The sequence below is a fragment of the Sturnira hondurensis genome, unplaced genomic scaffold, assembly GCF_014824575.4.
Source record: "Sturnira hondurensis isolate 20B ecotype Veracruz unplaced genomic scaffold, ASM1482457v3 Scaffold0008992, whole genome shotgun sequence".
NCBI classification, from domain to species: Eukaryota; Metazoa; Chordata; class Mammalia; order Chiroptera; family Phyllostomidae; genus Sturnira; species Sturnira hondurensis.
The window spans coordinates 1,922,977-1,938,261 of record NW_028081623.1 but is presented as its reverse complement, the minus strand read 5'-3'; the positions used below and the strand labels follow the sequence as shown (position 1 = coordinate 1,938,261).

Here is a 15,285-nt window from a genome sequence, read left to right as displayed (position 1 = left end):
GATAGGAAAGAGGAAAAGTCACCTTGGAACGTTTGTTAGAGGGGAAAGAATTGCTCGGGTCTTCCCTCGACCATTAGCTAAGTATCCTTCTTCACCCATTTGTACCGCCTCTAACTTAATCTCTGAAGTCACGCTATCTTCAAGGATATTCTGTTTAGTAAGCTCTAATAGCTTTGTCATGAATCAAAGTTCATTGATAATTCACCTCCTGACAAGTAATCTCTTGAGTGCTCAGCTTAGGGAATTTCCGTTTGGCGTGTCCTGCTTAATCGCTGCCACTTCGGGCTGCTCAGACAGGCAGACAGCAGCTTCCTTGGCCTGCCTGCGCTGTAACCGTTGCGCCACCCCAGTCAGACCTCCAGAAAGTCATTCCAGATTACAAGCCCAGATTCTCATTCTCTCTCTCCTCCTTCCCCCACTGACCAAGTCCATCTTTCCACAGAATACTTCTGTTTTCCATGTAAGTCAAAGTGCACCAGCATGTGTTAGGTACTTTCTAACTGAAAGTATTTTATGTTTAGTAATTCTCCTCAATAATGTTCACTATGCTTTCCACGGGTAAAATCGTGTCACTTTGAGAGTCTGGAAGCATTACATACTGGGATTTTAAGAAGTTCAAACAATTATTGAGAATAAGTTCAACAAGTGAAGGCCATTTTCTGCCCCTTATAATGACTCCTGACCTCGTTCTATTTACTCAATGAGAATAAATGCTTTCAAGATTCGACTAAGCCACCTCCAAAAGGTTGCTACCTATAAACTAAGGGGCATGTCCCTCCGTGCGTGGGCAGCAGTGGGGGAATGCGGCGAGCGCCTGGGACAAAATTTTCTAGTCCGCAGCAATATTCAGGTAGAGATGGCACTTCTGCCAGCAGCCCAGGTTCAGAATCCACCCAACTATGGAATTCCAAAACTGTCCAAATCTTTCTGAAGTCACACCTAACACAGATTGGGTCAGGTGTAGGGAAGTTAAGAAAACAGAAATGTAGGGATTGGATCTAATGATTGATGGGCTGGGACTTCAAAGCCCTAGGGGCCCCAGGGCGAGGGAATGGTGAAGGGCGATGAAGGGCGTGCGTCCTCCGGCAAGAGCAGGTAAGTCTGGCCTCCGAAGTCTGCACTTGGAATCCGAACTTCCCAGTCCCCAGGACCCTGCGGTCCAACTCTAGGCGGTGGGGGGCGAGGAGGGGTGTGTGTCGCCCCCCCACCCCCCGCACAGGTTCACTATAGGGATCCCGTGGGTCCTGAGTTGGATGTCCCGCGGGGCCCGCTCACCCACTCGCCAACCAGCGGTTGCCCCGCCCGGGGCTCTCCCTCACCCCACTGCCTCTTGGGCCTCCGAGGAGCCCCTCGGGTCACTGGCTCTACACACTGACAGCCATCAATCCTTCTCGGCCTTGAAATGCGCGGGTTCTGGTTGCCAAGGAAATCGTCACCTCGCCCCTGAGTTGCCCCGGCCCATCAACGTCCTTCGTCCTGCGGGTCGCAGCCCGGTGCGGCATTTCCTTGACCACTACAAGGAATTATACAAAAGCGGGGCAGGACGGCGCATTTAGACTCGCCCCCGGCACTTCTCCGCATTCTGGGCACTCCGCCCTGGGCACGGGAAGGAAACCCTTGGGCACTCCCAGGCCTGCGTGCCGATCCACTGTGGATTTTCCTCTGTGGCGGGGCCTGGCTGGAGCTCCGGGCGGAGAGAAAGGTAGCCACCCACCCACCCGACTATCCCGGCCGCAGGGACGGCGGGCAGCGGAGGCGGGTGCACCCGACTCGCCGCACCCCCTCTCCCTGCCTTTCTCCGTGGATGTGGCCCGATGCCGCGGGATGGCTGTGGGGAGCTGTGAGCTTGTCTGGCAGCTTCTGCTGAACAGCTAATAGTATAACAACCAGTCTTTGATAAATCTGAACTAATTACCCCTCTTAATTAAAGTCTTTAGCAGTTGTTTCACTATTTGGCAAGAAAACAGGAGACTTGCAGTTAGAAAACACGAGGGCCCAAGCTCACAGCAGAGCTGCTGATTAACACTTGAAGCATCTCAAGGACCTGGCACCCGCCGCAATTTGGTTTTCATCCATGTTTCCTACTTGAATGGGAGTATATTCATCTACAAACACGTATGCACGCCTCGAAACACGGAGTGCTTCTCCCCGTGCCAGCTGTGCACAGGTTGGTGTGTCCCTTCAGGATGCACAAGATAACCGTCTAGAAGGCATGATTGCAAGTCCTGGAGGGGGGGGGGCATGTTACACACATCTCCAGGATAGGGGGCCCCATCGCAGGAGCTCTACAAGCACCTCAGGTGGCCCAGGAAAAAGACGGGTCTGTTACAAAATTCCACATCTTCTATCTCTGAACTTTATAAAATTTCCTTACTTTGCCAAAGTCATTACTGTTTGCAGAAACACGTATGTGCTCTCTGTGAAGTTTTCAAGTCAACCATTAGGTGCTACCAACACAGAGACGAACTTTTAAAAAGGAGGAGGGATGAGAAGGTCAGAGTCAGTGATCTCCAGCTGAACAATATGAACAGAGCCCTGGAGCTGTTGGTTAAATTAGCACATTCCAAGTATTTATTGTCAACAGTCAATGAATCAATTTTCACGTGCAAGAATCAAAACCAAAATTCAAATTCATCCATAATGAACACTTCTCTGATGTGCATGTGTGTGCTCGGTGTGGAATGCGCCTTCATGGGTGCACTCATCTGTGCGTGTATATATAACATACACACAGTGTTTTGTTACTTACTTCAGGGAAGGAGGAAATGATTATAAACAATAGGCAGGCATCTTGAGACCACAGAATCAACACAATGGAGTATATACAATAATAAAATGAAAATGGTGCAGCATTCCCGGGTAAGATAATACAGATTTCAATAAATACAGCAAAAAAAAAACTTATTTAAAGCAAAACAAACACCATCTCTCCACCGAGATGAAAAGTCCAAATTAAAAAGTCAGAAAAACAAAACCCCCAATTTTCATAAGTGTTAGTGCCTATATATTAGAATATAATACACAAAAACATTTAGCAGGTGCATGCAAGAGGCAAAAGGCTGGGGAATTCAGAGGCTTCTTCTGGTCGCGCCAACATGTGGGGCCCAACATGTGGGGCCCAACACGTCCTGGGTTCTGCAGACGAGCTTGGATCTGGCGGTCCAGCTCGGCTCTGTCGAAGCCTCAGTAGTGGGGACCCCGGATAGGTCTGGGAAGGGACTTTGGCCTTGATCACTGGTGGCTCGGGTGAAGCCCGGGCTGCAGGGGTCCAGGGGGCGCCAGCTGGGACGGCAGAGGCTGCAGCGTGGTGGAGGGTGTAGGCTGCTGTAGAGCGGGCTGCTGGTCCGCGCCCTGCTCCCAGGCAGCAGGGCGGGCTACCCCTACACTGCTGTCGTGCAGCTTGCGGACGTGCTTCTTGAGGTCAAAGTTCCTGCAAAATCCTTTGCCGCACGTAGGGCAGGTGAAGGGCTTTTTGTCGTTGTGGGTGTGCATGTGGAAGGTGAGGTTGTAAACCTGGTGGAAAGCCTTGTTGCAGATATTGCACTTGAACTGCTTCTCCCCGCTGTGGGTCAGCTTGTGGTTTTTGTAATTCCCTGCAAAAGACAAATGACAGGGACATGGATCTGAAAAGAGAGCTCCAAGAGGAAGGCATGGATGGCGAAGGCCAAGGAGGCCAAGGGGAAGGCTGGTGCAGCTCTCTGCCTGCACTTCTCCCCCCAGTTTATTTACAAATATCCACAAGGAGGCCCTTCCCTCCACATTTAAATATGTATTCATTAACCCAATTATCTAAAATGAGAACAAGTGGTTAAGGAAAGCACCCCATCGGTAGACGCACCCTGCCTTTCTCTAATACTAGTCAGACCCGCGGGGAGGAGGTTGGGTGGCAGCACATGCGCCAGCAGACTAGCTGCACTTTAAAAATCGTTTTCTAAACCAAGCCGAAACGCTTAGGGTTTTCGGTAAAACTACCGTGAAAGACATCTCCGTGGTTCAATACCTTTTTGGTGAAATCCTTTGCCACAGAATTCACATATAAACGGTTTGTAGCCTGCATGTATTCGGGTATGTGTATTTAAAGTGGAACTTCTGTTAAATGCTTTGCCACACTGGTTACATTTATGAGGTTTTTCCTAAGCGGAAGGGAGGAAAAGCAAAGAGGTTAAGGTATTTTTGCTACTAAGTGGAGTCCTGAAAACTCAAAAACACAGCAATGCTCTCCTGCTTTTAAGCAGAACAAAGGCAAACGATACGTGGCATTTCCCCGTGCCCAGCAGCACATTTTAAACGGACCTTATGCTAAAGAGTAAGAGTTTACCGGCCACTTTCTACAAATGGTTCCGAAGTAAACCAGGTGAAATTGAAACAGAAGAACACACCTGGGTGTGAATGATCTTGTGCCTGCACAGAGTGCTGGCTTGCCGGAAACCCTTTCCACACACTTTGCAGACGAAGGGTCTGGCTCCCGTGTGCACCGGCATGTGACGGGTTAAGTTATAGTGCGCGTTAAAGACCTTCAAGTTAAACACAAGCAGAACAGGTTAGCGCAACACGTACTCGAAAATCAAACCAAATCATTACAAAATAAAATTTTAAAGGGAGGGAAGAAAGGGAGAAAGGGAGGAAGGGAGACCTTTCTTTATCGTACTTGCCTTTCCACACACTTCGCAAGTGAAAACTTTGGGTTTTGTATTAGGAGAGCCTCGGCTGAAGTCAGAGGTTTTGAACACGATTTTTTCCGACAAAAGCTGGGCGCTTTCTTTCATGTACTGCTGCAGCTGAGTCGGGGACAAGTCTTTGAAAGCTACTCCCGAGGGGTACTTCTCCGCCGCCGGAACCACCAGTTTATTCCTTTCTGCTAAATACGTTTTTGGCTGCGGGTGCAAAGGGGAACTGAGGAAGTAGGAGGCCACCGGGTGGATGTTAACACCGGCCGCCGAGTGGCACGGGCCGTCACCTCGATTCAGGTAGCACAGGGCTCCCATGGCGTGGAAGGAAGAATGGTTGACCACGCGCGGCCTTACCAGCTTGTACTGCTGCAGTGGCAGCGCGTCGCGGGCCAGGTCGCCCTTAAGACTCAGTGCGCAGTTAAGCAGGTCGCTGCAGCTGAACGCCGGCGCTGCGGGTGCCGCTGCAGAGGCTGCCGGAGCCTCCAGACTCGCCTTCCGTGGCTCTGAGCCCGTCATTCCACTTTTGGGGCTCGTGTCGTACGCCACAGGCACGAAGGGGATCATGCAGGGGATCGACGAGTTAAGATGCAGAGAGTGCTTGGAGTCCCCCTTGGGCGCGACTCCCTGAAGGAAGTGGGGGACTGGCAGGGCCTTGGGTTCGGGGGTGCGCGCCATGATTCGCTCGATGGAAAAAGCCAAGGGTTTGGAGGCGCTCATCACGTTGCCCCGGGCTGGAGCAGTCGCTAACATTTTGGCAGTCGCGTTGTGGCAGCTACTGTCCATGTCTGAATCGCCAGCGTCCGTCAGCCGGGGCCCGGCTGCGCTGTCGTTGCCTTGTTCCCTGCTCGTCACAGACCTGCGGAGAGGGGGACGGGCACCATCACCACCAGCAGCCTCCTCCTCCTCCTCCCCAGCATCACCAGCCGAACCTGCGTGCCCAGCCCAATGGACTCCTGCCAGCCCATCTCTGAGTTCTTGGCGCACCAATGACTCGGGGACAATCACTACTTATTTCTATCAATAGAAAGTGTTGTGTCAATAACGCAGCCAAGATCTCGCCAATCGTTAACTTCCAAGAGGAGAAGGTAAACTAGATAATTGCTCAATTCGCTTCCAACAGTCAACAGGAAAACTTTTTTTTTTCCTCTGTAGTCGGTGACTACTTTTCATTGGTGAGCGAGGTTCCCCCGCCCAGAAGAGGCGGGGGCGCTCTGCGCCTCGCGGGGCACCCTCCCCTCTGCGCACACGTTGTAGGGCGCACAGTTCGCTCCCTTACACCCCCACTTCGCCTTCCACCCCCACCCCTCTGCTTCTTCCTCTGGCTTTTTAATTCTCAATCTGTTTAACCAGGCTTTAAACACCAAACAAATCTGAGATCAATTTTCTCGTTTAGCGCTAAGTGACATCATCTAAAATCATTGTGCAAGGGCTAAATAAGGAAATGGAGTCTAATTTCGGGGCAAACGCCAGGCTATATTTATCAAACTCCAGGCTTCAGAAAGCGGCGGCCAGGAAGCCTCCGGCAGCGAAATCCCAGCTTTCCCCGCATGGTTCCGGGGGACTGAAGCGGGTCCGAGTCTGAGCCGCTCCGTCTCCTCCGCATCTCTCTTTCTTCCTCTAGGGCCCGAGGCTGAGAGCTTCCGGCATCCCGCAGTCCCTGCGCGAATGCAGTCTGGACCATTTGGAAGACGCCAGCAGGTAACTGGCCTCCCTAAACGCCCCTGAGAATTAAAGGCCTTGGGAGGCTTGTTGTGTGTTTGTGTTTTTGTAAGTGCGATGCCATGACACACGCTCCATCCACAAAGTTGAGGAGGAGATGCGAGGAACAATTGGTGTCACACCAAAAGAAACCTCGATTAGAGCTGGAACCTAGCCCCGCGACACACAAACACACGCGTGCTCTTTTACGCGTTTCCATTGAGAGCCTGGAAAGAGTATTTCCTTAAGTACTTGCGCTCACTAGAGCTCTCTCGGAGCATTTTAGATTCTGAATACGGAGCGGAGAAGGGAAACAACTTATTGATTTCCTCCCCCAACCTCCCAATAGCTGGTGTCCGCACGCCTCCTCAAAGCAGCGCAGGCGGCAGCTGGGCTGCAGGTGCACCGCCCAGCGGCGAGCTGCCAGCTCCTGCATTCTGGCCACAGCCGCGCTTCCGCCTCCCAGAGCTTGCGGAGACCTGGATCCTGCAACTCAGCGCATCCAGGCGGCCTCCGAGTGTGGCGACCCTGCCAAAACTCACTGGGAGAATGCAAGGAGTGTTTCTGGAAGAGTCCGGTGACTGCGACTCCAGCTGCGCGGGTTCTCGCAGCCCAGGCGGACGCGACCCAGAGCGCGCGGGGAGCAACCGCGCGCGCCCTCCTTGTCCCTCCCCTTTGAAAGCCGGGGATCAAGAGGAGTTTAGCCCCGAGGTCAGGTGTACCAGGGCTAGGCGTGCACCCGCGGCTGCAAAGCGAGAACACAGCGGCCGCGAGCCCCCGCCCGCTGGCGGAGTAGGGCAAGACCGCAGACTCCAGCAAGGGCCTCCAGTCTATCTACCTGGTGAGTTACCCCCCAGTGGTGCGTGTAGAACAAGTGATGTCGGGTACCAGACACCGGGTCAGGCGGGTGTGGGCGCCTCTGGAAAGGCTGTGCAGTGGGAGGCTGAACGCGAGCCGACTAGAACCCCTAGGATTTTTGAGCCCCTGAGCTATTACACCACCACCACCCTAAAAAAACCCGAAGTCTGAGGAAACTGACCTCAAAATAATCCCTCTTCCCTGCCTCATTGCCCAGCATCTGCCAAGGAACACTCACTCTGGCTTTTCGTGAGGGCCGGCCTCACCCCGGTCCGGCGAGCCGAGAGGGGTGGACACGAGGAGAGCCCGGGCTGGAACTGCGCCTGATGCTCCAGACCGAAGCAGAGCAGCTAGGTGGGTGGTGGGGAAACCAGCTGCCAAGGAAAAGGCGAGGGTAGGGAGGTTTGAGTCCTACTGCAGCCAAAGGTGAAGGCAGCCAAAGGGTCAGGTGGGAGATGCGACCGGCCTTACAACTAGGCCTAGAAGGGTCTCGTGTCAGGTCTCGGGATGGCTTCGGGCTGTTTGGACAGATGCAGCGGTAGAGAAGTGCAGAAAGAGATGAGCGCAGAGCGCAAGGACTGAGTCCGGAAAGAGGCGGCGCGCCTCGGGTGCAACTTCACAGCGGTTCCTGGTTCGGCCGCAGTCACCCAGGGCGCACCCAGGCTGGAAACGTTCTTTCCGTTTGCTGTTGGTTACGAAGAACCCGTCTTCCTTTCTCCCCAGCTCAGACAAAGAGCGCCGGACGGGTTTGCTAGGGGAAGGGGGCGGGTCGTCCCACGACAGATGGGTCGCGGTTAAGACTTTAATTGCAGCCTTTTGGGAAGGATCAGGTTTCCTTTCCTACCTGCCGATTCCCAACATCGTAAAATTCCCCTCCTATTGCATGCACCTCTGCGACGTAGGCCCAGGTTTAAAGGAGAAAGCAAAGAAGCACGAAACAGCAGGTGTCTGGAAAACTTTGGAGCGCCCAGCTGATTTGTACAACTAGCCGCTTCCGTCGCGTTACCTGCCTAGTTGACTGAATGCCACCAGTTTATTTTATGTTTGTCGCTGGTACTTTCCTCTCCCCTCCCCCCTCCGCTGCTCCCTTCTTAACGGCAAAGAGCCTTGATTTGACCTCAGTAATTTCTCCTTTTCCAAAAAAGGAAAGTTATTGCCTAAGGGTTATAGTGTTTTGTATAGTTAATATTTTGGTAGTTTGTTTTTTCCCTAGTCTTTATTTGCCTTTTTGACCAGTGTTTAAAGGCATAGTGTCATTTGAGTAACAAATATGGCAAAGTAGCAATTATGCCCTCCCTTTAACAAGTAGATCTGAGCTTCCTAATCCTAAAGACTGAAGAGGTGCTTTATAAATCCAGGTCTTGTTATTCCAGGATTTGTGAATGCGTATTTTCCTTTCAAAACCTAACCCAGAGCAGGTGTTAACTTAAAAAAAAAAAACTACCTCTATTAAGTAAAGATTGTCTTAAACAAAATGCAAAATGTACTTTAGGAAAGCCCTCTATCTTATTTTCAGTCTCTCCAGTCCTTTGGGTATTTTTTCTCCCAGACACACTTGAAGAAGTACAACGACAACAAAACCCACCGTAAAAGCAGAGCATAGGTGGAAAATTTAGAAGCTTCTAACATGGTTCAACGCTTAAAAATGGTTTATTAAAAATGCAAGGGAACCTTGTTTGTTTTTCTTGTTTTTTTAACAACAAAAAAAGAAACTCGGTTACAGTTTCTTTGGGTTTCTTGGAAGAATCCTCTACTTCCCCCTTGTTTGGTCACAGCTGACAACTAAGGGTTCCACCCCTTCCCCACTAGGGAACGGCACTATTTATTTGCCCTCCGTGCCCACTTAAGTCTTTGTGAAAAGCAAGTTTTAAGTATGTGCTTTTTGTCCTGCATATGATGTTTTGAGGGAAGCAGGGCAGTCCTTGATACGAGGAGACCAGATAACAAACTCCAAGTTTAGACCTTCAGAGAAAAATTTAAAAAGCTCTGCCCCTCTAAACAGTTTAGAGTCCTCTTCTCACCAGAGTACCTACTGTTGATTTTAGTGCTTCCTAAAATACGCTCTAAACTGTTACTCAATAACTTGAGTAATTTCCACGGGCTTTTAATTTGTGTTCAGTAAGTGTGATTTCTGATCTCGATTATTGCAATCTGATGTAACAGGCAATATGATAGAGCCATCCATTATCAAATAATCCATAATCTTTCATATCTAATTTTTAAAATAAAAAGTGAATTGGGAAATATTATAATTTATCCAAGTTTCTGCCAAGTGCATTAACTTATCCTTGATCATGTTTTTAGGATTTTCAGGCCTTTCCAACATCCACAACTCCTGCCTCTTCACAAACAACAGTCTGTTTTCTTTGCTTCCTGTTAGCTACTTTGAGCTACAGGAGGGCGAAGAGATCATTATTCTGAGGAATCCCCCTCTCCAGGCACTCAGAATCATCCACACTCTTTTCTGTTTAATAAATAGCACCCAAAGCAATGCACCTTTTTCCTTCTAGTGGAGGAAAAAACATTCCTAAATTCTTCCATAGTTTTCTCACCTGTTATCTCTGACTGGTCATCTGTTATTTCCTGTGGTGTGTGAAGGAAGAAGGATGATGGGATACCATAGAAATAGGAAGGGTCTGCAAGATTCAATAAAAGAGTTTTGAGTATTAGTTAATGAATACACAGTGAGAACTAACTTTCCAGCACTAAAACACCTAGGTCAGAAGGTCAGATTTAAGGCTACGAATGTGCTAGCATGTTTTTAGTTAGTTGGGTAGCACAAAAAGAATTTTTGCTAATTTTGTATAGCATGTGAAGGGTAGTCTGGCAGGTAGGTCAGGAGTATAGGAGGGACCCACTTAACTCATAGTCCTCCTTTCCTTTAGGGAAAAAAGGGGGGTTACGACAACTTTTTTATTAAGCTTTCCTTGAAACCTAGTGAAATTATTCTTTTTCAAACAACATTTACATGTTAATTAGTAGGTAAATGTAAATGAAGAGCCCCAAGCCTGAAAACTGTTCAAGAGTGGCAGGCCCGCCCAACCCCATCACCTACGCTGAGTTTGCTTCTGCTTCTGACCCCACTAATGCCGGGACTTTTCTCACCATCCCCGCAGGCCTGTTTGGTGTGTTCCCTCCAGCCTGCCAGGCTCCGAATCGGGGCCCGACTTGATGGAAAAGAAGTTTATAAACAAGCAACTCAATTTCTCCAACTTATTCGCGGAGCTGCCTAGAAGTCAAGCAACAAAAACCAACAAAGTTTTTCTCGGAATTGACGGTGTCACTGAAACCTAGGAAGTGAACACTTTGAGGACAATCTCACCCCTCCCCGCCCCGCCCCCACCAATATGCTCTCTTGGCCTCCACTGATAGCTGGTTAGTGCAGCTGGCTGCTTAGCATTTTGCAGCAGTCCCCGGATAATTTAAAAAACTCATTTGGTGGTCAAAATAAAAACTATATTCAACACACAGCGCGACTCTTTTTTTGCTTCTGCCCACGACGTTTAGAGCAGTTTTAATGTTATTTTCAAACTTTCTCCCTTATTTCTTATGAAATAAAAGTCAGTAACAGAGATTCAAATAACATAGAGCAAAGAATGAGCTTTAAAAGAATGGAGAAGCAAAAGAGCTCAACTAAAATCCTTAAGCAGAAACGTCTGGGAGGCTTTATGAATTCGGTTACCTCCGGGCAGGGCTGTTGGTAGCTCCCGCCCGGCAGGGCAGGGCGCGGACCGCCGCCCTCGGCCTCCTGGGCTGGCACCCCGGCGTGGCAGGGTGGGCCTGGCCCCGGCCTCCGCGGGGAGCGGAGTCCCGGGCGAGGGAGCTGGCGCTGAGGCGCCCCGCCGACTCCGGAGACGGCGGCCCGGCCAGAGCCATGTAGTGCAAGCCCGAAGAGAAACAGAAGAGCGGGCAACTCTCCCGGCCGGGCCCGCCACTTAGTGACTCTTGCTCAGGAGCCCCAAACAATTCAAATGCCGTCGGCGAGGCCGAGGGCGACCGGACTCAGGGAGACCGCCCCCCCGCGGAGCCCGGGGTGGCGAACGCAGCCGCTCGGAGAGGCCGGAGGCTGAGCGCACTCCCGCGGCGCTCATCCGGCCCGGTTCTCGAGCCCGGCCAGGCCTCCGGTGCCCGGCCCGCAGGCGCCGTGAGGCCGCCGACCCGGTGGGTCCGACCTTGGGTCTGGCTCGTGCTCCCCACCCCACCCCACCCCGCCCAGCGCCGCACGCGCGCGAATCCGGCAGCTGCCGCGTCCCCGCGCTCCCGCGCCGGGTGGGGGAGGGGGAACTCCAGAGTTTCGGGAGGGGGTGCAGGGTCGGGTTTAAAGACCCGGGAACAGATGGCCGAAAACTCCGGTTTGAGAAGTGTTTGAACAGAACGTTCGCTAATAGACTTGCTTTGACGACACAGGGTGTGACTGAAGGGTCATTTAATCTAGATGGCAGGTGAGGGGAAACCCGCGTGACGCTGTGGCACGCCCAAGGAGAAACTGGAGCATCTTTTTATTAGTTTTGCCTGTCTTTTTGAGTGTCCCGGAAAACACTTTCTTAAGCCAATTTAAAACGGGGTGGCGGGAAGGGCATCTCTGAGTATCCTGTCCAAAAACCTTCGCGGTCTGTTGTCAGGTTCTGTGTTTTTGTGCGCCGCGCCCCCGCGAATTCTCTCAGGCCCTTGGGGTTTCCCGGCGGTTCCGAGGGGAGCCCGAGAGTTTTCTAACTAGATTTTTCTGTTTAAGACAGTCCCCTTCCACCTTCCCCTCTCGGCCCACCCTCCAGTTTGTCCTTTCATTCCAGTTCCCGACACCCCCGTGCAGCCCTTCTTTCCCGCCCGAAGAGGAGGCGGCGCGCCTGGCTGCAGAGCGCGGCCACCCCGCGGCCTCGGCCCGCCGGGTCCCGGGTCCCGGACGGGAGGGGCGCTCAGCCACCCGCTGGCCCCCTTTTCGGTGGAAGTGGGCGCCGCCCTGCCGCCCTTCCCTCTCCCGCTCAGGCCTTCGCGGGCCAGATCCTACGGGCGCTGTAGAGGTTTCGGGAGTTGAGCCTTCACCTCGCGCTGCGAAAATGTCAAGCAGCAGTACGATCCCGCATTAAGGAATCAGTAACTTTTACAGTCGCTGCTGTGTTGGGGAAGCCATTTTTCGGTTTTCTTCCCACCGCCTCTTCTTTAATTTTAGCTAAATTCAGTTAATTCTTTGAATTCCGCTGCAGCGGGGCCCGCACGTATAGTCTTCCTTCAGTCTCGAAGTGGAAGAGGATCCTGGAAACACCCCGAAGCATTGGGTGCCCCGCGTCGGTGTTGACGCCGGCAACCGAGGAAAGCATCCCGAGGCCGCAGGGACCTCCAGGACCAGGCCGGCGACGTCACCAGCGCGGCCCCCGGGGCCGGGAGAGCGGCCCTGCGTCCCTGCAGGCCTGAGGGGTCCAGGCTGGGGAGCGAAGCTGGTTCTGGGTGGGAGGCGGTGGAAGAAACGAGGCTGTGAATCATTCGAAGACTGAATGGAGTCTGTTCTGCGTGGGGTGGGGGTGGGGGCTTCCTCTACCTAACCCTGTGATTCACAGCTTCTCAGAAATTTACATAATACAAGGGCGTAGATGTAAACCTAAAGGACAGAAATAATAATTCAACAGAACATATTCCATTTTCGCACCACGGGCCTGGATATGTTCCCGGTGCTGGCACGTTAGCTGATTCCCAGAGCTTTTTACTCATAACGGAGAATAACTGAACTTTCACACCACTATTGAAAGGAGGAACGGGGCGGGGGTGGGGGGAAGACAGACGAATTGGCTTTAATCACGCCGATTTCGATTTCTTACTAATGGCAAAGGACGTTTAAAAATTGAAAGGATAATCCGTGTTCAGAAGGTAGTGAAAGTAATGATAATTGGGGTCCCTCACTTTCCAAAGGATCTGTTTGCCTTCATATTGGGCTGACATCAACGTTTTATTTGAAAAGTAAAGCCATTGCCCTTTGATATTTATGGGACATTGCAATTTTCTATTTCCCCAAATAAGTGAAGGCCATACCCGCTGATAGATTTCTCTATCAGCCGGGCTCTAACTGGCCGGCTCAGATATACGATGGAGAAGGGAAACGTGGCAGCTACAAAATACACGTGACCACCGTCTTCGCCGCCTTTATGATTAGATCCGCCCCCCTCCCCAACTCAGATGCCACTAGTAAATTCAAATTCTGGAAAATTCTGGAGCCCTACTTGCAGTGTCTTCTTAAGGATTCCCTGTAGAACGCAGGGCAAGAGGAAATCCAAGGACAAGGTTTGTGGATTTCTAGTGTCTCCTTAATGTAGCCGCGAGGTCCCACAGCTGCGTAGGAACCCCGCGGCCTTGCGCTGTGCCCAGCCCAGCCCAGCCCGCCCAGCGGCGGAGCCCTCCCCTCTGGTTTAGGTGCAGGGTAGTGGTCACTGGCGATCGGAAACCGAAGGCTATTCTTCTTCCTATGCCTTCTGTATCTGACTGTTATTCGGGCTTCCCTTTTCTCTGCAAAACCCATGTGCAAAATTGGCTATATTCTCTAACATTTAATCCAATCCATCAGTAGTTTGCGGTTGTCATTTTACATTATTTTTAAGGGGTCTTAAGTAAATCTGCAGGGGCAGGAACTTGAGAAAACGTCCATTTTTTTCAAGTATGCAGTGAATTCAGCCCCCACTTGACCCCCAACTGCTACCCATAAAGGAAAATATAATCTTTTTTCCTCCTCCCCGTCCCTGGCCATTCTTTTAATAGAAGATAACAGATTTATACTGTCTGAAGAGAAACCAGAGTATCCCTAACCATCCTTTTAAAGCTGGACCTTTTAAAGCTGAACCTTTCATGAAATGCCCTAAACAGATAGTTCTTCAACTATCTGTTCAAAATAAGAACAAACGTACTTCCTTTCTAAGAAAGTTCTTCCGAAGTTCTCCCGGCACCAGTTTGTCCCAGACATTTTGATGGCTGGGGTAAATGGGACCAATTTGCCACGTCAGCCCCTGGCTAGTGTGCTTGGGCTTGGGGAAGGCCACTCAGCTAGCAGGCTCCCTGTTAACCACAAAGTATGGTGGCAGGTCCCTTTCACCTTGAACAGTTTGTCTGTAAAATGGGACTAAGTCAAAGCCCATCTCATCCTTGGGAGGCTTTGAGATTGAAAAGAGATTTAAAAATAAAACTACATATGAAAAGCTATCTGTCACCTCGTTTAAGAGTTAAGCTTTAAGCTTTTCCAAAATATTTTTCAGACAACTGTACTTAAAAACAGTTCTCAGTGATTTGATTTCTGGTAATCCACAAGGAAATAAATGTTAAAATACACATACGGAAACACATTTGCTATGTCATTTCCTTTATGCCCTCCAGGACCGTCCTTAACCTTGGGGGTCTGCTCCCCCACATTCAGTTTCCAGTTCCCCAGGGGACACTTTCTTCTGTGGGTTCATGAATGAACCTTTCATGAAAGCCTTCCAAAACTCCCAGTTTGATTAAAACAGATTATAGCTCTTTAGAGGCAGTTATGCATTTTAAAAATTAACCAATTTTCTGATACACTATCCTAATAATATGATATAAAAAACTAGGCAGTTTGAATGAAGGACAACGAATGAGCTTCTTCAATACAGGAGCTTTGTGATGTGTTTTAAAACACTAGTACCCAGCCTCCGGTGTGCGTGTAGGGGGCGGTGTGCTAGGACCTAGCAAAACCCCTCTCTTGCCACAACCGTCTACCGCCCTGGCCTTGTTCATGTTTCACTTCCCACTTTTCGAAATCCAGTTCTGTTGGGTTCTGATGTTTTACTACATAATCCTTTTTTCATGAACATTTTCTACCTGTCTATCGAATTTTTTTCCCAGAGCAACGATGAGTTTAGCTTCCTTGGCATTTTAAGGGAATGCCCTAAACACCAAACCTCAGCATTTTAAGCTTTTTTCTGCTGTCAACCACGCCCCAGAAAGGTGTTCCTTGTTGGGTGTCGGGGAACAGGTAGTGTTAAAAGGCAAACCAGAACTGGTTTAAAGCAGAAGGGGAAGAAATTGAACGCAGCACCTTCCATTTTGGCAAAGGTACACC

General features: G+C 50.6%; 2 protein-coding genes across 3 annotated transcripts; one reads left to right on the top strand and one right to left on the bottom strand.

The window, feature by feature from the left end:
- Positions 1-2,698: 2,698 nt before the first annotated feature.
- Positions 2,699-7,544, bottom strand: FEZF1 (FEZ family zinc finger 1). 2 transcript variants are annotated; one of them, XM_037056509.1, is made up of 6 exons: positions 7,465-7,544; positions 5,025-5,526; positions 4,653-4,874; positions 4,380-4,514; positions 4,001-4,133; positions 2,699-3,593 (listed from the first exon to the last, which is right to left on the bottom strand). In XM_037056509.1, exons 2-6 carry the CDS (start codon positions 5,451-5,453, stop codon positions 3,232-3,234), a joined length of 1,281 nt encoding a protein of 426 aa, XP_036912404.1. In that variant the 5' UTR covers positions 5,454-5,526; positions 7,465-7,544; the 3' UTR covers positions 2,699-3,231. The 2 variants fall into 2 exon arrangements, with proteins under 2 accessions (XP_036912404.1, XP_036912403.1); XM_037056508.1 differs by having other exon boundaries at positions 4,653-5,526.
- LOC118993979 (uncharacterized) lies at positions 5,657-10,694 on the top strand. Its single transcript, XM_037056487.1, has 5 exons — positions 5,657-5,755; positions 6,292-6,368; positions 6,707-7,209; positions 7,444-7,580; positions 10,343-10,694. Exons 1-4 carry the CDS (start codon positions 5,657-5,659, stop codon positions 7,551-7,553), a joined length of 789 nt encoding a protein of 262 aa, XP_036912382.1. The 3' UTR covers positions 7,554-7,580; positions 10,343-10,694.
- Positions 10,695-15,285: the final 4,591 nt, after the last annotated feature.

What these genes read in the sequence shown, in the direction of transcription:
- FEZF1 (XM_037056508.1), bottom strand. Translation starts at nt 5,453, where the DNA reads ATGGACAGTAGCTGCCACAACGCGACTGCCAAAATGTTAGCGACTGCT. An exon ending in CTTGCGAAGTGTGTGGAAAG is followed by an intron (nt 4,515 to 4,652) that starts GCAAGTACGATA and finishes TTTAACTTGAAG; the next exon opens with GTCTTTAACGCGCACTATAA. An exon ending in ACAAGATCATTCACACCCAG is followed by an intron (nt 4,134 to 4,379) that starts GTGTGTTCTTCT and finishes CCTTCCGCTTAG; the next exon opens with GAAAAACCTCATAAATGTAA.
- LOC118993979 (XM_037056487.1), top strand. Translation starts at nt 5,657, where the DNA reads ATGACTCGGGGACAATCACTACTTATTTCTATCAATAGAAAGTGTTGT. An exon ending in TTAACTTCCAAGAGGAGAAG is followed by an intron (nt 5,756 to 6,291) that starts GTAAACTAGATA and finishes TTCTTCCTCTAG; the next exon opens with GGCCCGAGGCTGAGAGCTTC. An exon ending in GCCTCCAGTCTATCTACCTG is followed by an intron (nt 7,210 to 7,443) that starts GTGAGTTACCCC and finishes CTCATTGCCCAG; the next exon opens with CATCTGCCAAGGAACACTCA.